The sequence below is a fragment of the Neolamprologus multifasciatus genome, chromosome 12, assembly GCF_963576455.1.
Source record: "Neolamprologus multifasciatus chromosome 12, fNeoMul1.2, whole genome shotgun sequence".
In the NCBI taxonomy this organism is placed as follows: domain Eukaryota; kingdom Metazoa; phylum Chordata; class Actinopteri; order Cichliformes; family Cichlidae; genus Neolamprologus; species Neolamprologus multifasciatus.
In genome coordinates this window covers 6,608,341-6,633,082 of record NC_140450.1, presented here as the reverse complement: position 1 = coordinate 6,633,082, position 24,742 = coordinate 6,608,341, and the positions used below count along the sequence as shown (strand labels likewise).

General features: G+C 41.3%; 1 protein-coding gene across 15 annotated transcripts in view; it reads right to left on the bottom strand.

Annotated features, from left to right (window-relative positions):
• The window catches only part of camk2b1 (calcium/calmodulin-dependent protein kinase (CaM kinase) II beta 1), a 77,631-nt gene that overhangs the window by 5,163 nt on the left and 47,726 nt on the right, over positions 1-24,742 (bottom strand). For 2 of the 15 annotated variants that reach the window (XM_085179117.1, XM_085179116.1), the window contains exons 13-21: positions 21,604-21,641; positions 9,979-10,023; positions 7,821-7,869; positions 4,169-4,258; positions 3,381-3,524; positions 2,423-2,602; positions 1,756-1,831; positions 1,572-1,666; positions 1,051-1,284 (exon numbers count right to left, since the gene is read on the bottom strand). In XM_085179117.1, coding sequence (XP_085035243.1) covers positions 1,052-1,284; positions 1,572-1,666; positions 1,756-1,831; positions 2,423-2,602; positions 3,381-3,524; positions 4,169-4,258; positions 7,821-7,869; positions 9,979-10,023; positions 21,604-21,641 — 950 coding nt within the window. In that variant the 3' untranslated portion in view covers position 1,051. Of the gene's footprint in view, positions 1-1,050; positions 1,285-1,571; positions 1,667-1,755; positions 1,832-2,422; positions 2,603-3,380; positions 3,525-4,168; positions 4,259-7,820; positions 7,870-9,978; positions 10,024-15,561; positions 15,631-19,346; positions 19,380-21,603; positions 21,642-24,742 lie in introns of all 15 variants that reach the window. The other 13 variants (XM_085179120.1, XM_085179123.1, XM_085179121.1 and 10 more) reach the window with 11 other exon arrangements.

Below are 24,742 nucleotides of genomic sequence, written 5' to 3'. Positions count from 1 at the left end.
AGCACACACGATGCCCACGTGCTATCAGTGAATGCACCAGCCTGTTACTACTATTGCCACGTTGATCCAATCGAACATCACACTTTGTTCCAGGAAGCTGTGCGGTTGAAAGGCGACTAACAAGCATGCACATCTTGCAGTTTCGACACAAGAATGTTTATAAATTTTAGGAGAATCCGGTTGGAATATTTTTCCTCTGCTGTCCTTTCTCACATAATGTGTAGCCCACAGCAGGAATTAGCCTGCTTCGGATGTGTTCACACTAATGAAAACACTCCAGAGAGGGAGCTGCCAGGACAGAGCGTGCAGAAAGCAGCACACATCACGCCACTGCACTTAGTTTGCACATCGGTAAATCTGACATGATGTGGATTCTCACATGCACCTCTCTTGACTAAGTCCTGGAAAACATCAGGGCTGGATTGTATGTGTCAAAACGACCTAGTACAGAGAGACAGCTCTCAGATATAACGTACAGACTATAAAAGCAGCTGATTATGCTTAGAATAGCCAAGCTGTTTACCCTTTCTACTATTAAACAGTATAAACAATCAAAGAGAACAAACCAAAATGCACCCAAGGATAAAAAAAATCAGTCTGGTTATATAAAGAGCTGTTCATAGCAAATTGATTAAGAGGCTTTTTCTTTATTTCCAGTTGAAAATATACAGAGGTGGGTGCTGATATCAATTCACTTTGGCATAACAGGTTCAGCATATAACAGGTGAGCAAAAAGCTCAGGAATGCTTTGAGTACTCAATACTTTTCTTCTGCTCTTGGCTCTGCATTATTTCAAAGAGAGTGTCAATGAGAGCTGTGAGCATCTACTGTTTAAACTTTACGTTTATGAGGGGCAGCCAATCACAAGGAATTTGGCTTAGAGTAAGAGAAACAGCTTGATCCAGAGCCCAGGAGGTGCACCAAGTTTAAAAAAAATAATCCTTTTTTTAACTTAAACTATCAATCATGTAAAGGTACACCGGTAAGGTCCAAGAAAATACACATGGAACTGGAACAGATCCTTCTGCTTTCAGCTTACTCAGTCCATACCTTACTGGAGTGGCGCAGCTGGTGCGCCTGAGCAGTGGAAGTGGATGTTCTGCCACTTGCTGTCTCTGCGATGCCAGACGCGAGTCTCCTCTGACTGGCTGGACCGCGGCCGACCCTGGCCGTCAACAAACTGAGTCAGGCGGATGTAGGCGATGCAGGCTGCATCCTCGCCGATCAGGTGCACATGGGGGTTCAGGATGGTGGTGTGGATCGGCTTGCTGTTCTTAGCCAAAACTGAAAGGATGATGAGGGCAACATCATCAAATACGATGGCACAACTACAATAATGACAGGACCAGTGTTACTACTGATGATTCAATTTAGTTATATCAAAGGAAATTAATTCACAATACCAGGAAGCAGGAAAAAAGTAGGTAAACATACAGAAGCACATATTCTGTTACCAGTACACACTCATCCAAGTGTAAATGTAAGCGCTGCTGTGGAGTATTCGTCTGTATTAATCTCAGTTTGTGGTTTAGGCAAATATGCTTTTCATCAAATGTATCTATTAATCTTACGGTTCTCAAAGTAGAATCTGTGGAAATCCATTCCCTCTACCAGGTTGCCCAGGGCCTCCGGCTCAAATGAAGTCAGTCCAGGGTCGCAGATCTTACTGAAGAGCACACATGAGCGCATTTTAAAGATGCCAAACACTAACTTTAAACCACAGAAACTACATAGTACATACAAAAAGAGACTCACGCGTATGCCTCAAAGTCTCCGTTGTTGATGGCCTCTATCAGCTGTTCGGTTATCTTGATAATTTCTTGCTTGCGTGCTGCAGTGAACATGTACGAGCAAAAGTTATTCAGAGGCAAACACAAGAGCCATCAATGTTAGCTCATTTAACTTCAGTTCATTTAAACACAGTTTTAACTCATTTACACCAAACAGATGCTCAGGCAAAGGAAGTTAGCGCACCAGCTACGCTAGAAAAACTGAGAAAATAAATCAATGAGCAAAGTGTAGCAGCAGCAGGTTAATTCATACACGCCACAGAGACACATACAAGAGGCCGGGTGATCATGTGATCCTGGACACCTTAATATGAGCACACACCAGGCTTCTCTTTATATCACCACAAACCGTGTCACCTATATATTTAAGGGCATAACAGTGAGTCAACACACACAGATTCCCTGTGCTGTTAGCGGTGCTCTCTGTGGCGCAGCACACAGGAGGTTAATAAGGCTCAGAAGTCAAGTGCATCATATTAAACACAAAGTACTTCACGCCATATACACCTGTTCGCACAATCAGAACACAAACTACCAAACAGGCGCCCTGTGAAATCCTAACACGTCATTTGATAAGGGCTCCTGACTGGATACCATGCGCAGGCTTGGGGTTTGGCTCACTCAGTACTCACTCTGGGAGGAAGACAGGGGAGGGCTGGAGGGGGAGTGAGGGGGAGGTGGGGAAGTGGTGTGTGCATGTGGAGGTGTAGGCCTGGCACTAGGTACCGGCGCAGCATCGACTTCAGGCGCAGGGGCCGCCGGCGCCGCCGGCGCCCTGCGAACGCTGCTTACCAGGTCTGTGAGTCGAGACACTGAGTGCAGTCCAGGCAAGATGGATGGATGGGTGGATGGGTGATGGAGGAACGCATAGAAACAGATTAAAAACATTGTCAGAACGTGGTAGAGACAAGGAGAAGAGAGGAATGAATAAACAAGGAAATCCCTTCAGGAACTATAGTTCACTATAACAGTACAGTGGACTTAAATTATGCAGAGTAATTTTACAGGTAATCATAGATAGACCATCATAGATCTGCAAGGTTTAGCTGCCTTTGTACGGCAAGATTACATATAAAGTCTTAAGAATAATTTATCATCAGTCTGACATGTTAAAGTGCACATTTATTTAAACAATTAATTAAATGTGTGAAATGTAAGAAAGCTCAAATTTAAAAGAATGTAACACTGAACTAAAAACATGTCAGGATACAAAAGTAATACTATGTGATGATTATGCAATAAATATTGACATTTTTAAATTAAAAAACCCTATTTGCACTACATATCTTTTGAGACTGCATTTCGAGGTAGCTTTAGATGGATAAGCTTTATTTATATCTCTCCTGCAACTATAAAGGTTATTTTAAAAACTGTTAAAGGGACTGCAGAAATATCCAGAAAACAGCTGTGAAAAAACAGCATTTTTAAAATTCCTCCTCTTTCCCAAAATAGCACATGAAAATTAGATCAGTATCAGTGCATCTTTTCATGCATCATCTTGGCAATAAATGAGAGCAAGAGGAAGATGCTAACTTATACATATGTTTCTCATTTAGTTCTCTCTGTCTGTTGTTGCTCTTTTCTACTTACTCTGCATGGGGACTACCGGGGTGTGTGGAGGGGAGGGGGCAGAGAGGGCAGAGGGAGGTGGAGTGTTGGCTCTCCCTTCTCCGTCAGCTACGGGCCCTGATCCCCTACGCACTGAGCCCAGCAGGTCAGCGAACTTTGCGGCAGCTGGATTTAGGAACGAATGGACATGAGGAATGACACTTAAATGTAACCGCATGAATGAAAGTTTGTCTCGGAGAGCACTAAGACAAGCAGTCCTCTCAGACTAATGTGAAAAAAAAAAGATCTATATTTATTTACACGAATATATCAAATGACACATCATTTGATGTAGCGCTAAGGTGCTGACTGCATTATCAGAGCTCTTCAAGACAAAGTTAAACTCAAACAAAGACAGTGAAAGAAACATAAGACAGGGTTCATGCCAAGAACTGGAAAGCAGTCGCATTGTGTTGTTATTCCATGAACATCCAATTGAGGGAGACAAAGAGTTGTCCTAATCCCATGTGGTGTAGGTGGCACAAGGTGGGAGGAAGGGACGGTAGAGGAGCGATATGCTACAGAGCACTCTGGTGGTTTATAGAACTTTTCCCTTTTCTGTATTTAAATTGTTAATTTCAGACTGATGCAGAAATAGAGACAAGGCTTTCTAAGTCAAGGCGTTGCAGGGATTTAGTGGCTCTACACAGCAGCAGATGCATGCTTTTAATATAAGCGAGGACTGTTTTTAATACAAGCAAAACACGCAGAAAGTTATTTAGTCAACTTTTTGAATGCGTTATAGGCATTTGGCGGCCATGCTGACTTACAGTGCACAGCAGCTGAGGAGCTCTGAGAGCTATCAGGTTGGGAGCTTGTGCTGGACTGCGCCTTAAGCGAGCTGTTGTCTAAGCTCTTCCCTAACACACACACACATATATATAGAGTGACACCAATCACAAGAGAGATGAGAGCCATATTCATACTTATTCATATTCATACACAGGAATGTCCCAGTGAGGAACGGTTGGAACTACATATGAGATGGCATGAAGGGGGCAGATGAATGTGATGACCACAGTCTGTCTTTACTTTTTCAGAAAAATTACTGCTACTATTTGGCACAGCCGTCTGTCAATAGATTGAGCAAGAGAGAAAAAAAGAAGAAGCTTTTTTCTCGTTATCTCAGTTAATGACTCCATTTTGGCAGGATTTACAACTGCGGCTGCCGCTGCATGAGAGGTTTTACTGAGACTTTAATGGGAGTCTTGCCAGTAAGCAGAGGACGGATGATGACAACAGTGATGGCCATGATGATAATGAGAGAGAGTTGGATGTTACTCATTATCGCTTGTCTGTTTAATCAGCTGGCACGCGAACAACTCATTGACAAATAGAGGGAAAGAAAAGGCCCCTGCAGGGAAACAAGGAATTTGCTGCCACTGGAAGTACACCCACTCAAACACGATTACATGAAATTCACAGACCACCTATTAAACAATCCACACCTTCTGCAACAGTAAATTTGTCAGTGTGCAACCAACAGTGGGTGACTGACAAGCGATATCTCGGAAGTGCAGAGCATAAATATTCCAGCGATGGACAGTTAATTCAACAGATGTCAAATAAGAAGAATACTGGGACTATTAAATTAACACCCAATAACCCTTCAAATTCTAACACAAAAACATGTAAATTAATGACTGAAAACAGCAATCAGCCCTCAGAAAGCTGCATGCAACATATTCTCTTCTACAGACTTATTGAGGCTAACAGAACAGATATGTACTCAGATGCTCTGAAGGCCAGTGCAGGTGTTGGGTTACAAGCCAGCTGTCGAGCACTGACCTCACAAGAAGATCCTATAAAGCCAAGCGAGAGACAAACTACTCCAACCAAACACGCCACACTCACCTGGTTCTTGTAGTTGTCTCTGAGCAAAGAGTGTTAGCTCCCTAAGAGCCCTCAAACTATTGCTATCCAAGGGTGGCGCTAGCCGAGCGGTTCGTCTTTAACACCTCTCCGGGAGCTCCGTCTCGGTTTCCTGCCACTGGTGCTAAGTTTAGACACCTCTCCCTTTAGCCCAGACTCCCATCCAAAGGTGTCCTAGCCCCCTCCACTTCTGCCAGAGGGGTGGGGTGGTGGCGCTCCAATTTAGAGTAGGGGGATGATGCAGGAAAAGTACAGTAGTATACAGTACTTCCTTTGTGCATAAAGTTTTTCCAGGCGATACAATGTTCTGTCAAGATGCCCTACCTTCATAACGTTTGTTTTAACGCTAACGTTTAGGCACATCATTTGACATTGGATGACAATTTGACTAAGGTGCAGTACAGAAATACTTCCAATCAGTTCGCTGAAAGATTTCAGACAAATTAATCAAAGCGCCAAAAGACCAAATTAACTGGAACTGCATCAATTTTAAAAAAAAACTGATAGATTAAAAAGAAAAAATGCTATTTATAGACACTAAACCTGCACCCTTCTTGACAGCCAGCAGGGTGCTACACCTCTGTTTATAAAAAGGGTGACTGGAGAAATGTATGATAAAATTACTTCTCACTTGATTTATGACTTCCATAAACACATTTCTACTGATTTTATAGTCTCAATAATAAATTAGTTTCATGTAACATTTAGTACAACACATTAATTGACTTCAGTGCCATCAAAGTAACATGAATCCTAAACTGCACACCTCTGTATGAACCGATCTCCTGACTCCAGGAGGATATCTGGATCAGGATCAATTATTGATATTTTCTTGAGAACATCGAGATAATGTCTCCCAACTTTTCTTATTTCAACTTAATATGTATTTTTGAATATATGAAGAAAAGGTTCAATCTTCTTTTGAAAATCTTTTAGGATGCATTAACTCGAAACACTAATCACTCCCAACTTGGTGCTAAAATTTTAATTCAAATCCAGCAAGTTGGAGCAAGTTTTGTGCTGGCAAACGCCCTGTACTGATCACATCGCTTCCTTGGCAGAGGTAATAAGCAACTATAATAAAAGCATTTGGAGTACCGTTTCCAACATTTTTTTTCTACGAGACCTACATGATGGCTCTTCTGCGGTTGCTAGGGAATTTGTGACATAGCAGCAAAACCTCTATAGGGAGGAGGAGGAGGACGGTGAGGAGGAGGAGATGGAAGCGCACATCCTGTTCTGTATGCTTGGCACCAAAATGAGACATTCATGACCCGATTTAGATGCATTGTACTCAGCTGAGATGTGGAGAACAGGGGTGTTTGAGTGTGTTGGTATAGATAAGCTGAAATTACGCTTTCACAGTAACACAAGAGGAAAACACACACCGAGTGGACACAAAAGGCTAGACACAAAAACACTTTGTGGAGTTATTTGCTGATATGTGTGATACGCCTTTGAAAGAGTGTTTTTTTCCTCTCGCAACTCTAGCCAAGTGACACACGCACACACAGCCACAACTACATGGCACCAAAAGCTGACACCCCACACAGGCATGTTGGTATTTAAGGGGTGTGTGCTCCTCAGTATTAAGATTTCAGCCAAACTCTATTGAGCCAAACCACAACAGCATTACAAGGCCTCTTACATTTCACAGCCCTCGTCTCACATCTCAAACACACAAAATCATAACCATACATGTCTTCATTATAGAGCTCCGTGAGGAATCAGTAAGAGGTTAGACGTGAGCCAGATGACTAAATTAGAGCTCATCTACTGCATGTGCACCACACATGATGTGCATGTTGGACTCTTTTTAAACAATAACCCTTTTAGTACATATAGCATGTGCTGCTCAGCCTTTTGCAAAGCAACAGCATTTTAAATAAATCCAGTCATTACGCTCTTCATTCCACTCGAAGCCACTATGAACACAAAGCCGGTCGCATGAGAGTTTGTCAGCAGTTGGCATCAAAAAAACATTTCTGCCCCGAGGCTCGTGATAATACAGTCTAATAAACAAGAGAAGCTCATGCAAAGCAGAGCATGTAAGTATTAAGAGCCTCCCTAGACCCTCAGTACATTTGACTGTAATTTTTAAGCTTTTAAAAATTGTAGCAATTTCATAAAGAGGCATTCATTCAGGTACAATTATGTCAGTAACAAAGAGCAGCTTTCACCGCAAGGAGAATCCATTTTCCCAGCAACTAAAGAGCAATAACAGAGCCTGTCAAAATCCACCATTATAAAGCTGAGAACTTAACAACTGAAAGGCAATCAGCCAAATCTCCAACATATTCCATTAAAGTGTGCTGTCACACGATTGTCATCGACTTCTGTTGTTTAAAAAATTACATTTCTGGCTCCTGAAATTTTTGATTACTAGATGCACATTAAGTTCAGCTGTCGCACAAGTTGTTCACTGACTGACTGCAGTGACAAACAAAAGCCTGGAAATGTCAAGTGATGATCCAAAACTGGTCAAGACCCCTGGAGTGTTGTGACTTTTCATTCGGAGCAAACAGCTTCTCCTTTTATTTGCAGTCTTACCTTTCACATCTTCGTCCTCCACAGTGGTGTTGCTGCTGTCCGACGATTCCTGGAGATCAGAGATAAACAGTTAGCTAAGGTTCGGCCATGATAGGGCACACGTTCGCGCTGAATGCACATGAAGAGGGACGTCACAAGAAGGGCAATGACACTTGATTTACACAGACACAAGACTGGCCAGCAGGGGGCACCCTATGTTGCCATGTCATGTCTTTACAAACCCAAAACAGCATAAAATACACCAAGACCAGTTACTTACTGTGGATTTAGTTCATAAGCAAAACACAAAATCAAACTGCAAATACGTTAGTTACTATCATCCAGCCTTTGTAACTATTATTTGTTTACTTATTTTTGCATTAACAATTCAAAAACTTAAAAGAGTCCGTCTATATTTAACCTTTTTACCCTCAAACCTCTTTTCTTCTACTCAAGCCAAAGCTCCTGCAGCTTCATCCTGTGTGTGTACTGCACCAAGTGGACAAATGATGCCTTTTCTTCAGTGGGAGCACTTATATCATGCTGAAACTGACAGAAACTTAATGGAAAATGCTTTCCATTTCAATAACGCTAGTAGACAAACAGATTCTCACAGGGCGATATGTTGTCATCTTAATCAGGGGCTGCATCCCCCAAATCTAATCATCTACCCGTCTGCCTGCTTGCCTGCCTGGCTGGCTGTCTCCCTCTTCTTAGGCTTTTGCCAGAGGAGGAGTTTCTCATTTCCAATTAGAAGATTAAATGGGCCTAAATTCCCCTGCATGAAGAGTTGAGAGACTCTGTGACCTCATTAGAAGCATGCACGTGTGCTAACAGCATCACGAGCACAAAGCACCAAAGTGGTTTCATACATAGCCTTTTAAAGAGCAGCTGGTGGCCTGACCGGAGAGGAAGAGCGAAAAGAAAAACTGTTTTCATGTGAACGCGAAGGAAAGAAGTGTGGAAAGGATTGTCAACTATTTGAAATATAATTAAAAGTGTGATTACGCCTACAGTTTGTTTTCTTTGGGTTGAATCACTGAGATGTTTCCTGTGACATTCTGCATCTTATTCGTTTTGTTTGACCCTTTGAAAACTATTCATTGTGTAAATATGGTGAATATATTTTCTTTGTTCTTTTATGCGACATTCATTTCTCGGGTCACATATTGAAGCCTCACATTTACTTGATCTCGACTCCTCTTTATTGTTGGCTCACAAAGTCCAGAATCTATCAAACTTAACTTACCAGATGGACAGAGCTGAGTGAGTAAGTGCTAAAGAGGTCAAGTGTGCTTCTTTAAACCAGGCGGGTGTGAAAACATAAACTGCACTGAAGACTAATCTTCCAGATACTTTCATCGCCTTCCTGCATAGCCTCTGTTTGAGCTTGGAGAGTGAGAATTCAAAGTCATGTACTGTATTTCACACATATAACTGACCCACGATCAAAAGATCACTGCGCTTTATTAAAAAACATGAATATCTCTTTCAAACAAAGTTCTGCTACTTCTCACTTTGGGTATAACAACTCGGGGAAAACACCTCAGTCATGCCTATGAGGAAGTGATCTTACTGCAAAGGCATGCATGTTCATGCACAAGCTATAAACACATACACATTCACACTGATTACACCAGCAGCTTTTAAGAGATTATAGGACAGTAAGAGAGGGTACCACAAAACACCATCAGTCAGTATAATGCAAATAAAAAGTTCTACCTATATCATATATATGAATAAATTACAATGCTGAATGCTGAATATAACAGTCTTAAAGATCCAAAGACACCAGTCTCTGCTAAAATATAACATCTGAGCTCAAACATGACATCTAAGCTTATAAGGACTGCCACTATTCTTACTTGAATAGACATTAAGTATAGTTAGAATCCCCTTAATCCTAATACATGCATGTGTTGAGGTCCCCCTTGGTGGCAGACTAACAAGTTTGGTTGTTGGGGTAAACAACATTCGCTACCTAGCACCTGTTCCCTTCAGACAGACTTTTATCTGAGATTAATATTTAGTTACACACATAGACAAGTGCACAAAGCCGTGTTGCACTCGCACAGATGCAGCATGAAAAGAAATATCAAAGGAGAGGAGAAGATAAGGAAGAGGAGGAGAATGACAGAGCAGGAGAAAGAAGAGGTCTGGACTGGGGAATGACGTATACCTTTGTCCCGTCCACCGGATTATGGATGACAGTTGTCTGAGGTTCCTGGAGGAAGAGGAAGATGAGGAGGGGAGATGAAGGAAGATGAAATAAAAGAGAGCAAGTAAAGAAAAAGTGGAAGAGAAAGAGAGGGAGGGAAAGGAAGAGAGCAGAATTTGACATAAACGTAAATATAAATGAACCAAGTGTACCAGAAAGAGTGACATGAATGTTGTATGAAGAGAAAGTGCTTGTTAAGGATGGCAGAAAAGAGAGGGGGAGAATCCTTCAAAGTCATAGAGTGGGTGGATGAACTGAAAACTGTCATTTGGAGTCAGTTCTGTTGCCTGTACACACACACACACACACACACACACACACACACACACAAATTAATCTGCAATGAGCACATCAGTGCTCATACAATTTCACACACACACACACACACACACACACACAGTGTTTTTTTGCATACTTCAGAGGACACTACACTGACTTTTCTTCTTTTCCTAAAGACTTGACCCAAACTGCGCCCCAACTACTGCGACCATCATTTTATCCTACATCCTTACACTAAAATCTAATGACCTGTTTTTTAAAATCTCAAAACTGAGGCGAGTCCCTGTAATATAAACAGCTCTACATATGTCCCCACAACATAAGTAATACAAGTCGAAATACACACATACACAGAGCAAGTACACAGCCTAAGGGAAGAGATGGCATAAAGTTGCACTCAAAGCTGTGACATCTTTTTGAACCTTAACTTTTCTAGGCTTTTGTTTACATGGGTACTCCTTATTTCTGCACCACCCTGCTGTGCATGCATAATTTCAAACTGCTTTCTATGCCTGAAAAGATGGAAATGCATGCCAAATCACAGAAATAGCAAATCGAAAGGGACAAAGGCATAATGACAAAAATCAGCCAGCTCATACAATATGCATAAAATATAATGTGACAGATTTTTTTTTTAAAAAAATGGCCTCAACATCTCGCAAAACATTGGCATACCCAGCAGAAAGACTCAGATGCCCCACATGATGGAAAACGGGTCATTCTGTTCTTTCACACTCGTCTCAACAGAAACGGCGATCACTGCCGGGCAGACGCTGGCATCATTTCAGGGTCCTTTTTGAAATGGAATTTAATCAGAAACAGCTATTGTTGTTCAGGACTATGTGCAAAGAAATGGCTCAATCACTCAACAGGATTAGCCACATAACAATTTGTCATGCTAATTTTGCTGCTACCAACACTAAACTTCATGCTGAAACTAAGCTGTCTCTTAAAGTACAGCAAGGTAGTGGTTCCCAACTTTTATCTTTTTCTGACATACCCCCAAACCCTGTCAGGCAGACACAAACCACTCTCACCTCACCAGTTACTCAAAGCATTTAGCTTACCATTTCTGAATGATGACCATTTAGTAGGGGTGCAACGATACACAAAATTCATGGTTAGGTTCGATACTTTGGTGTCACGGTTTGATATTTTTTTGATACAAAAAAACAAACGTTCATGCCTTTTTAATTTGTCATTTATTAAAATTATAAATATATATTTTAACTCAAAAGTACAGTTTTTAAGTTTAATGTTGCTGAAACAACAAAGTAAAAAAAAAAAAAAAATATATATATATCTATATATCTGATCAAGAAATCACTCATCTTTGGAAAAGAGAGTTTATTACAGAGAAATGGCTCTTTCCAAAATAAAAGCTATACTATACGCTTCTTCTGGGCTATATTCTCAGCAGCATATTAAACATATCAGGTCCCCATAAGGAGAATCATGTGCTAACGGCTGTCTAAACGACTCGGGTAAAGTTTGTAGCATGAGTGCTTGTTGTTTTTGTCTGCTTCCGCTTGTCTTTGCACTAGGATGATGTCGGAGTAAATATGCAGTCATATTCGTTGTGTTCCCACTAGTGCTGTCAGCGTTAATCTCGTTGAAATGACGTTAACGCCACAACACGGCAAATCTCCATTAACGAGCTACCGTTGATCTTCCCGTGTGTGGGGCTGGACGGCCAACGAGCTAACTGCGCTAACGCACTAGTTCCCACCAATGTAATTGAGGATTGCGTGGCACATCCAACATACTGTTTTACTTTTGTACATGACGCGCTTACCTTCAGGGTCATACATCACATAAAAACCAAAATAGTTCCAAACGCCACATCTGAATGAGGGTGGGGGAGGTTCAATTTGCCATGTTGCAAGGAGAGCTTAACTTCTGTCTGCTAGCTTGCCCTGCGCTCAGTGAATCTGCATTTGACTACTCCGCCTAGGCTGCACTGTCGAGCGCAGATCCACTGAGCTCTCAACACAGACAACATCGTCAGAAGGAAAGTTGATAAAATAAATTAAAAATTTTGTATTGTTCGATATATATGCTACCGAACCGAAAGCACTGTATCAAACGGTTCAATATCAATAGGAGTATTGTTGCACCCCTACCATTTAGGTATAGGCATAGTCTCCATTTAAACACTACTCATTATGTGCAAGGACCACTTCCAATCACTTATTTTAGCTAACAATTTCAATTTATACTTTTAATCTAGCAATTTTACTTATTAATTTATACTTTTGGCTATTTTAATTATTTTGCTTGTAGTTACGTCTAGCTAATAAATTGCAACTTTTTATCAATCATTTCAGCAAACTAGTTCAGTATATTTCTACATACTCTATATAGAATTAAGTTTAACTGCTTGCCATACAGTTTCCTTATAAACAATCATTCATTACTATATATTTTTCCATTTTCTAATTTGCAATTTCAGTAATTTATCTGGACTATTTTCTATTATTTCATCTGGTAATTAATAAAATTCACGATTACTTTATTTGAATCCATGAAAGTGCTTTTATCTAGAGTCTCACTTTCTGCTGTTTATCAATGCTATCTTCTGATAAAAGCTGTTCAAATCCACCCAAAAACAAAAAACCCAACAACATTGCAATGTTGTTGTGTTTTTCATATTCACTGTGCAATTCTGTCCACGTACCACCTCGATACTGCAGAAATATCTCCTTTAGCACTTGTACTGCAGCTTGCAAATCACCACATGAGGTACAAAGCTGTACTCTTTCTTTGCCACTTTCTGCTATAACAGTTATAGTTTTACCACATTTACACCAGTACTTGACCTTTGTCTTGAAACCCTCAAAGGCTTGCCTCCTCTCAAGTTCACACAGTAGCCACTGATTGCTGATGACTCAGACTGGAGACAGAGATATTTTCTCCCTCTACTAGGAGCTGTCACTCGATGTAGAATATCCTGTGTAGCCCCCCCGCCAGGAAGTGACACCTCTGTGATGACCAATCATCAGCTGTCTCCCTGGTGATGATGGTGGTGTTGTCAAGGCAACCATCTCCTAGGGCAACAGACACCGGTGGCAACGTGGGACAAGACGATGAGTGAGAACAAAGTACCTGGGGTTTGCAGATTGGGGGGCAAGTGCTGATGGCATCATCAGATGGGGGAAGGGTTCGATGGTGACACGTCCCTGTTGACCCCACATTAACACTGATGCGATGCTTTTGCTGTGCAGCTAATTAAATGATTTCCCTTTTTTCACTCTAGATGGAATTCATTTAAACGAAGCACTAATGTATTCATATATATAAACATATATTCATGTGGATTTACCACCACCTGCCTACTGCTTCCAGGTGGGAAGCATGTCAGTCCCCTGCTGTAATTAAGGAGATAATGCACCAAATGGCTGAACACAAACTAGATGAACCCTGGTAACAGTGCGATTATTGCAGCCGCCCTCCTACTCTCTATTCCCTTCATGGATCAGCAATAAACACCTGTCCTCCATGCTTGAACCCACACTACCACAAAGACTTTGAAACACGTGACGTGAAATGAAGTTTATTGGATTTACAGAAAGTGTGCAATAATTGTTTAAACAAAATCAGGCAGGTGCATAAATTTGGGCACTGTTGTCATTTTATTGATTCTAAAACCTTTAGAACTAATTATTGGACCTAAAATTGGCTTGGTAAGCTCAGTGACCCCTGACCTACATACACAGGTGAATCCAATAATGAGAAGTAAGTTTCCCTCCTCTTTTAATTTTCTCTGAAGAGTAGCAACATGGGGGTCTCAAAACAACTCTTCATTCTGGAATAAGGCGCTGTGGACTGATGAAACTAAAACTGAGTTATTTGGGCATAACAAGGGGTGTTATGCATGGAGGAAAAAGAACACAGCATTCCAAGAAAAACACCTGCTACCTACAGTAAAATATGGTGGTGACTCCATCCTGCTGTGGGGCTGTGTGGCCAGTGCAGGGACTGGGAATCTTGTCAAAGTTGAGGGACTCATGGATTCCACTCAGTAGCAGCAGATTCTGGAGACCAATGTCCAGGAATCAGTGACAAAGCTGAAGCTGCGCCGGGGCTGGATCTTTCAACAAGACAACGACCCGAAAAACTGCTCAAAATCCACTAAGGCATTCATGCAGAGGAACAAGTACAATGTTCTGGAACGGCCATCTCAGCCCAGACCTGAATATTATTGAAGTTAAAGAGAGCTGTCCATGCTCGGAAGCCATCAAACCTGAATGAACTAGAGATGTTTTGTAAAGAGGAATGGTCCAAAATACCTTCAACCACAATCCAGACTCTCATTGGAAGCTGCAGGAAGCGTTTAGAGGCTGTAATTTCTGCAAAAGGCGGATCTACTAAATATTGATTTCATTTCTTTTTTTGTGGTGCACAAATTTATGCAACTGTCTGATTTTGTTTAAACAATTATTGCACACTTTCTGTAAATCCAATAAACTTCATTTTAGTTACTAGTGTGCCCTCTAGAACATAAAGCCAAACTGCTGCCCTGTGTATATATAGTAATCAGAACAATAAAGAGTCCCAAAGGAAAACTAGAACTCCCCATTTCTGTTCCATAAGAAAACCTCACTCGCAATATCGCTGAATTTTCCCAACTATTTGACAATGGACTTCACATCATTTTTTGACATAAAAGACAAATCCATAGGCAAGAGAGTAGCAGGATTTAGTTCAAATATGTTTTTTCTAACAAGCAGACAAACAAGGCTGTGTACTGTGGGCCTTTTTAGCTTACAGGTTTTTATTCCAAAACATCAGAGGAATTCTCTAAAATCCACGGGTGTAATTTTTTTCGCTGGAAGGACAATCTGCAGACCTTTGGACTGACACGGTGGGGGACAGCTTCAATACAGAAGGAAGGGGGTAAATCGCAGTGACAGTCCCTGCAGGCACTGGTTGTCTATTTGTCTTTGGCAAACTTACACTGACAGAGAAAACAACATGGCGGTAGACTATCAACCCGAGTCCAAGTCACAAAGCATTCCCAACTGCCGTGGGAAAATGCTTCCTGACACGACTGCTGGTTTACGACCTACCCGACTGCTTTGGCCATCTCAGTGGCTCGATAAAGACCAAACAAAACCAACAAGAATGGACAGAAAAGAAAAACACACAAAGGTGAAGGAAAAGGTGTGGGATAGGGTGAAGGTAAGGGTCTTAAAGGACATAAGGGCGGCGGGAAGTCGGGCACACACAAACACACAAGTGAAGGGCGGGTTAGGAGATAAATACCAGAGCGGGTGAAGGGATGTTTCCTTTGGGGCTGGTGACTATGCTGTTTTTGGTGCTGTTTGTCTGGGGCTGTGCAGGAAAGGAAAGGAAAGGTAAGGAAAAGGAGGAGACACAACAAGAGTGTTAACAACAGCAAGAGGTGGGCTTGTGAGTGTGTGTCCATGCTTGTGCTCGTGTGTTTTTGGAATTAGCACATATATGTCTCTTTGACAGAATCAACTTTGAGGGTCTCACCTTAGTGGCTCTCACGTAAGGTAAAGAGTTAGGATTTGTCCTTTCATTCAGAAAAAACTCAATGCAACATTTTGATATTCAAAATTTATCTGCTGTTCTGTGTTACATTTATTTAATTTGTACCGTGCGGATCAGAGCAAAGTAGTAGGATACATGTAGGTGTGCATCCCAGTGAGGCCTGAAGGTGGCAGGCAGACGCAGCAACTGTGAAGGGATGATCCTAAAACGTTCACTCTCAAGACTGATTTGTAATTCTCAGGTGACACCATGGGCTGAGGGGTACTCTGACATCATCGTGATGTCACAAGTGACTTCCCCTGCTTGGGATTCCACATCAAGACGATTCAATTGTGCCGTTTGGCCGTAGTGAATCACCTTTAGAAGCCTGGATGAAATGCTCTTTTGAAGATCAAACATCAAAGAGCGGCCGGCTCTTTGGAGCGTAGATTGATCTAAATTATTTTTGCATTGAATCTACATTACATTTGTAATCCTGCTGGCGGGGGGAATATCCAGTTTAAACCCTACAAAGGATCAAGCCCTGGGTGTGACAGTGAATAAGCTACAGTTACGTCAATGGTAATTATGTGAGTTGATACAGTAAAATGCAAGCAATCTTGCTTGTAAGTGAAATTTCAAGAGGTCTTAAGTAATCAGGAGGATTACCTAATCCCCTATTAAGACTTGGCTAAGATATGGCATGATGTTGGTGTGCTGCCAAGCTAGTGAATGATTCCACCTAACATTAATTAGATAAGCACAATTCCCCAAAATATGAGAATTTAAAAGTGCATATTTTAAACAAGCCCAGAAGATTCAATAAAACAAAATGTTTGGTAATCTTGGTGCTGCAGCAGTGCTGAATCACAGTGACTGTAATGGTGACTCTTTAACACTGACTTTCAAGATGGAAAGATGAAGACTGATGTGTGTGTGGTTGTGGGTGTGTATGTTTACCATAATATGAATTTTTTAAGCCACTGGGCTTACTCAGAGGAGGCGAGACGAGAGGAGAGGAGTATAGGAGAGGAGAGAGAAGAGGAGAGGATGCCAGCACACATATGGTGCGAAAACACCACATAATGCAAGCACGCACTAAACAGCAAGAAAAAGCTGTGTAAGCTGACAATAAGCTGACATATAGAAATTTTAAGCACCCATACGGTAATCCACACACAGCCACTCCCAACCAAATCTCCACACTCACACACAAATTACACCAAACAAAGTGGCTGTCACTCTGCTGCCTTTGTGACGATGAAATGCATTCCTCAAAGCAACGATACCATCGTGAGCCGTCTTAGTCAGAGCGTGTTTGCAGTATCAACTCGGGGCCTTAGCATTTACGTCATGTGTGTTTGTGGAGAGAAAACTGCTAACACTTCAGGGAGGCATTGAAGGAAAAAAAAAAAAAGAAAGAAGGAATGATGCCAGTTGTGGAGACGACTGCCAATCATTGTCATCTTGAAAGCAAAATGTCCATTAGATCATTTCTAAATTATGAAACAGAACACCGGACATCAGGAGTGATCACAGACAATTATAACCATAGATGAGGGTTAAAAGGGGGTTAAAGTATCCACACGAGGTTTCCAGGATGGATACAGGAAGAACAAAGGAGGGAAAGGTGCAGAAGAGATGACAAGTGTGGTAGATAAAAAAAAAAAAGAAAAAAGGATGAGCCAGATCAGAAGATCGGAGAGGAAAAAAAGGTTCCTTCTGCTTAACGGCAGGGCAAGAAGTTAGGGGTCAGAAATAAGTGAACTGAAACTAGTAATTCTGTGTGGTTTAATATTCTTATGCAAATTCTTGTTTTATTTTAAATCCTCCAAGTATGACACTGAACATGTAGGGTACGTGGACCATTCACAGAGTGTTTGTGCCCTAGATCAGACTTTTGTACTGCATGTACTGCATGTTGTGTTTAGTCAGGCAAAGCCAGGCTGTTGTTTTGTGATCGTGTCTTCAGCGTTTGGATGCAGTACTGTGCTATAAACCTGCTTTTTTCTCCCAAGTTTGTTTAAAACAAATAAGTAAACATCTAAACGCTACCTAAGACTGTGTAAAGTCAAGCTGGTACTGACAAAATAAGTGCACATGCTGGAGTCATTTCCAGTATACCAGAAGCTTAATTTAAAAACTGGAACACTTTTTGACCCATTTCTGTGTAAAAGGAACATGCGCGCCTTGCTTAAAAGTAAAAGACTGGTCTATTTTTACATTTGCAGAGGAGAACTCAGTGGCATATGTGAACCACATACTGTATATTCTGCTCTCAAGCCTCATACAGCAATGTTCACAGGTTAATGTGGCAGTAAATACATTGATACACTGTGAGTAGTACACTGGAAAAAATGCACACATGTTTATCTACAGTAAAGTACGCTGATCCGCTGTAATGGCCAATTCTGATGCACATGCATGTTGGCCTCTGCAAACACTGTGGGTAATGAGTCAAGTGAGGAGTTGATTTCCCGTTTACAGCCTGTAACAGCGAGAGAGAACCGAGCCACAGCAATCAATGACCTAGACTACTGTAATCAGTAATTACTGGACATTAGTGCATGAATATCAGCTGAACAGTACTAGGTTCTGATATTTGCCTGGTTCTTTATTCATTTGTAATCTTATTATAGTTTTTTTTCCCCAAAGTTGTTTTTGAATAGATGAAGTATAGCTAACAGGAACAGTAGGTTAATAAGAGTCCTGAGCTAACTTAACTCCGGAGCCTCGTTGGGGAGTCACCTTAGGCCAGGTGGGCTGCTGGGCTTGTAACACACTGGATGAAACCCTTATTAAACAATATTTAATAGTCAACATGTTTTGTATGGAATTTCATATGCTGCCCGGCTGCTGCAGCATCTTCTCTGTGAATGGTCAGCGTAGGTTACAGATTCAGCGTAGTAGGTGAAAACTATAGCGTTCTTAGAGGTGGAGGATTAAATAATTATACTTTTACTCTTGTTTGAAGTATGCACCTTGTTAAACTCAAGGGCTCTGTCTCAAAACTACAAGTACTGGCTCCGTTCTAAAAGTGTGTGCCTGACAGATCTGGAGCAACATCCCTGGAGTAACTCTGATGGAACTAAAACACCCTGCTTCCATTACGTTTTCAGAGTATTCTCGTGACGCCGTACTTCGCAAGGATCATCCCGGCCTGTCAATCAAGCGAGTGACACCATTGCTGTGACTTGTGCCTGGCTTTTTCCTGTCAATGAAATATAACTTTCTGTATACGCTGTCATTTTCTTTATGTGACATGGCAGCTGTTGCCGCTCAGAAGCTACTCAGCCTCTGTAGCTCCTAACAAGGTGCTGCTGTTGCCGTCATGTAAAATGCATTACCTCGTGTACACCAGAGCATTTTTAACAAGAAGTGCCTACACGACACCTGACTGCTGTTGAATAAAAATGATTTATAAATCGGCACCCACTGTGAATAAAAAGTTAGTGAAGGAAGGGAGTCTCAAATCTATTACACCGAAGGAAGAAAGGAGACGGGATGGACCAAAAAAGAAGTGACAGGGCAAAATGCATAAATAGCATGCTCACCATATACTGGACAGTAGAGCTGGACTTGCGTTTCTGTCCTCAGGCAATTGATGGATGGATTTATTGATGGATGAGCAGATGGTAGAAGAAGGAGGGATGGGGAGGAAAATGAAGTAACCAAAAAAAAAAAACAAGTGAGTGTACTGTCAAAAAAAAATGAAATTAAAAAACAAAGAGTAAAATAGAACTTGTCAGCATAAACCAAAAGCTGTACAGTTTGATGGCAAGTGAAGAGAAGTTCCTATACAGCTTAGAAAAGGCAGAAGGAGGAGCAGCTCCTTCAAAGAAGTGAAAGGAGCAGTGGTTGAAACGAAGGCCATCAGAGAGAGAAAATTAGAAGAGGAGTCAGCTCATGGAAGAGTCAGAAGGCAAAAATTCAACCTATTGCTTCGGGGACAGTGAAAGGGAAGATGGCACTGTAAGAAAATAGCATGACAAGGAACTGCAAGATTTATTATGAAAGCGTTTTCCCAGACTTCATCTTAATTTTAAAATCACAACTGGCTTGAATTTTGTTGTTAGATGTTGCATTAATGCATCAATAATTTATCGGCACAACAATGGAGACCAAAATAAATGTTCTCAATGTTGTTATTTTACATTCTTCGAAAACTATTTTGCAGCTTTTAATCTAAAGAAATCTGCACATTGTGTATATAATAACTAGTGTAAACTTAATAAGGATAAACAGTGTGTCATATAACAACACTGTTTAAAATGCAGGATATGTGGGTTCCTTTGAGCAGTAGCTGGCGTCGAAGGAGGTGAAAGGTGGTGGACAACCAGTGCCAGAGAGAGACCGCTTGCTTGCACTGGACAGGTGCTACAACTGAAAAGCGTCAGGTGTCATTAGGCATTAATGAGCCAGCGGGAGAAAAAGCAAGAAGAGGAGAAGACGATGAGAGGAGCTCAGAGTTTCAAAAGGAACAAAAGGACATTTGGAGATTATAAGAAGAAACAAGAGAAGAGGGAGAAAAAAGGAGGCAAGCAGGGACGGCAGCAAATGAAGAAGACGCCTTTAGAAATGGTTTGGGGCGAGTGTGTGGGGAGCCTGTTGCTAGGCAATGAGTGCGCCGCAGTGGAAGTAAGCGTCTATTTCTGTCGTCTGAGTTTCCAGGGTCCAGACTGGCAGCTATTCCTGGAACCGGAGTCACATTCCCTGCTGAACCGACTGCGCAGGGAGGAACGGGAGGGGGGGGACACATTCACGCACACACACTCACACCAAATCCATACATACACACACGCATGGACACTCGATGCTGCACATGAGTGTAACACACGCATGGACACCCACGCTTACGCACACTTGTGTGCAGGCATGCTCACGGCCCCGTTTGCACGTTCAGTCTCTTTTCAAGCTGATAAACAAATGGGATGTTTTCACACAGACACACACACACACAGTCTTACAAACACACACATACCTCCATGTCCACGTGCATGTGCCCAAACCTTTGCCTAATATAATGTATAATGCCGAGAAGCATGAATAGCACGTTGCATGTACGTGGCGCACACAGACACATTCATGATAGCTGTGTGTGGGATGTGCTACTGCAGCGTGTGCATGTGAGAGCGTGGGATGTGAGAGATCTTCATTAAATGGATGAACAGGAATGTGGGGTTAAAGACCAGATGGGGTGAGGAGGAAAAAGAAGCATTGAAAGAGGAGCAAAAGGCAGAAATGGAGGGATGAGAGAGAGGAAGTGATGAAAAAAACAAAATGTGAAGGGCTGACAGATGGTTAGATTTAATAATGGAGATGGAGAGGTGGCAATGAGCTAAATAATGCTAAATCAAAATAAGAGGTCCTTTCAGGAGGATGCGCTACTCGAGGCTTGTGCACTGGCAAGTGGCATGAAGGCTGATACGCATAGCACACGCAGACTCGCATACATGTAGACACACATCCAGATGTGTGTACAGATGTGTATTCAGAATGGGCCACTCACTTTAATAAAACAATTAGATAATAACTTAAAAATCCAGCAGCTCTCATTCTGATACACAACATCTCAAGCCAAAAAACACAACTTTTACATGTAACACTAGACAAACATCCAATGACAGAACATACATGACAAGAAAGACATTGTAGGCAAAAGTGAGACTAGCAAGATTAAGAAGAAATGAACAATCAAGCAGAAAAAATGGGGAAGAGGAAGAAGAAGCAGAGTTTCTAGCCCAGAAAATGTAAGGAAGGAGGAAAAGTCAAGGAAGGAGATAGGTAGAGAAGTAAGAGTGTGCCCCTTACCTTGACATCTGCCTTTTTGTTGAGCAAAGTCTTGGCTGCTGCAATGACAAACAGGGAAAAACAACCAGTTAAAATTGTAGCTGAGCAATAGCAACTCCATGTTTCTCAGCGATTTGTGGTATGAGCTACAACCTTAACCTACATTGAAGCCTTTAGAGATAATCTGGATTTGACTGAAATAATGTTCTTTACTGACCTTAGTAGTAATAGTCTTTTTTTGAGTAATGATAAGTAAAGGCTGCCTGAGGCTGAAAGAGAAAGGGAACCTTTTGCACACTGAACTTAAAAGTGTTTTTACAAAATGACTAAGCTAAACAGCTACAACCTCCTGAATTTACTAGAGTCTACGGATGGATACAGTATGAGTATATTGATTCATCTATTAGTCAAACAACTCGCCTTGATCTTTTTTCACTCCCAATTTCAAAACAGGATGTACCTGTAAAACTGAATTCTTTGACTGCCTGAAAAGTAAAGTCCCTTCTAAGACACTAGTTTTTACATCTAAATGTTAAAACCAACCATTCTTAATAAGGCTTACATAGAACTACAAATGCACAACAACTCAAAGATGTTTAATACTAATGTCAAGGTAGTCAAACTGCAAAGTGGCAAGGTGAAAAGTTAAGCCAGTGCAGAAAAACCAGTACTTAAAGATGGTCATTGAGGCTGGCTTTAAATACCAGTCAATCCCCATTGACTCTTATGTTAAATGCCCACCATTATATTAGTCAACAATGTGCTTACAGCCTGGTAAAAAAACAGTTTGGGTCTTTATGTATAGTTTCCCCCTTGACAGCAACTGTTTTATGGGAGGTTTTTGGGTTTTGTTTTTACTCGTTCATTTGTTAAGGCTTCAGGGTTGGGGTGTGACCGCTTCGATGAACAGCTGAGTTGAACCAGGCGGCTGTAGCTGTAGTTCTATGCATTTAAATCTCCTTGGGAACAGTATTGCTCCCAAAGAGACGTCGGCATATAAAGCGGAGGAGCTGGGGAATTGAACCACCAACCTTTCAATTATAAGCCAGCCCACTCTAGTCCCCAAGCCACTCAAACAGGCTGCAAGCAGACAGACTAGAAATTTTCCAAATATGGAATTTTCACATCAGTTTGTCTTAAGAATAGTTGGCACAAAGACGCTGCTGTCAGTGAAATAAAAATATTCCCCATTTGCATTGTTTTACATGAATTCTCAGGCTAAAGTCTCCCTGAAGCCATGAGGAAGTCAAAGTAAAGATGGCTGCCTCACACGGCAGCCATAAACCCAACAATAAGCCCTGCCTTAAAGAACTCCACAGAGGCCTAAAGGAGGATTAGTGTTCAGTCTGCTCTCTAATGAGGGGTAATGAACGAGGGGGTGAGGGAGGAAAGCAGGAAAGAAAGAACGACACTAAAGAAAAAGTCCACTGATGAGCATAATACCCATAATCCTTTACAACAGTGGAAAGTGCGTGTAGTCAACAGAAGACAGTCTGCAGGGCATTTACTGTGACTGCACTGCTAATGCCCAGAAAGTAAGGTGGTCTGATTGCATTAGATAGCTACATGTTCACCCAGAGGGCTCCAAAGTAAGAGCCAGACTCCGGCTTTCTGGTCAGTGGAGCCTGTGGCTGCATCTGTGGGGATGTGGACAGAGGATTAACACTAACACGACACCAGATGATGAGATTGGATGTGCAAATTAGTGCAATTCTACAGCTTTAAAGTTGGTACCAACATGCACTTTCTTGCTTGTTGGTATTTTACAGCTGTAAACACCAACACAAGGATAGAAAAATGACTTCAGGAGAGCATAGTTATGACTTCTAGAGTTCCTATTTTGATCATCATTATAATTTTACAATAGGAACATTATTTTCTGTCTGTGATGTCTTAATTTACCAAAGTGAACACTTAACTCAGTTAATTTAATTACTCAATTACTTCTGAAGACAATAGCGAGAGCATGATATAGGACAAATCTACCTTCTCAAAAGGCAAATAAAATATATTTAAACATGCTTAAATTGTGTTGTTTTTGAAAAAAAGATTCTCAAAAATATTGTTTTGCTTTAGTATGGATGTCAGTGCTATACATAGATCTCATACAGATTACCTTGTACACAGATGTTTACATTATCACTGCCATAGTGTGCCTATCTTATAATAAATAATCTAGCTGTGATCACCTGGGAGTTAAAGTGCCAGATTCCTCTCAGTGTTACTTCCATAGATGCTTTCTGTGACTTTTTGCTAAGAGCCTGAGTGCAGCTTCAAGTCTAATCAGATGCAATCACATCAGTATCCAGCCATGTTACATAAAACACTATTTATGGCAGTCTGGCTGTTTTTTTTTTTCTTTTTCCTCTTTCCTTCCCTCTCTCCCTCATTCCTCTTTCTCTGAACATCAACCTCCTGTTTGATTTCCCCACTTCCATTTCAAAACAGACCAAAGCAGCTACACTGAGTGAACAGAAGCTTCAAGTCGATGAGAATTCGGACTATGTGCTGATTTCTTTGGGGAAGCAGAAGTCCAAACAGAGAGCGGTGACTTCAAAGACCACTGCAGGCCATGCCAAATTTAAACTGTATCCTTATAAGAGCACATTTGAAATAGCCATTAAGATAAAGATCAAGAGAGAAAAATACATGGAAGATAGGGTGTGCACACTACATCTTTTTCTTTTCTTTTCTGCCTCAGTGATTCAGTATATTGTGCTTGAAGGGAGGTTTGCATATTCAGCAGCCAAAAAGGGAGCAATAGGAAGTGATAAATAAGCACTTTGTAATCTGGAGGGATGTGAAGATGGCATGAATGTGCATGTTTAATTGTTGTGCTGTTCTTCCTCAGTCTCCTTCCAAAGGCTGGTTGTTACTGAGGAGAAGAAATGGGGTCAGAAATAGTGTCAAGTTCATTCTCTCGTATTCTCTGATGGCTTCGCAGAGAATGAGAGGATATGAGAGCAGAGAGGAAGAGTAAGGAGAACATGAGTAGAAGTGAAGGTATTCAACTGTGCTTTCCAAAGTGACATTTTTCAGTCAAACTGGATCTTCCAAAAATGTCTTTAAGTTCCAGGCATAGCTGTGGAAATCTGAAAAGAGCCAACATTAGCTTAGTTCAACCCAAAGGTTTAGAAGCAAGGGGTGCTCCTTACCTTGC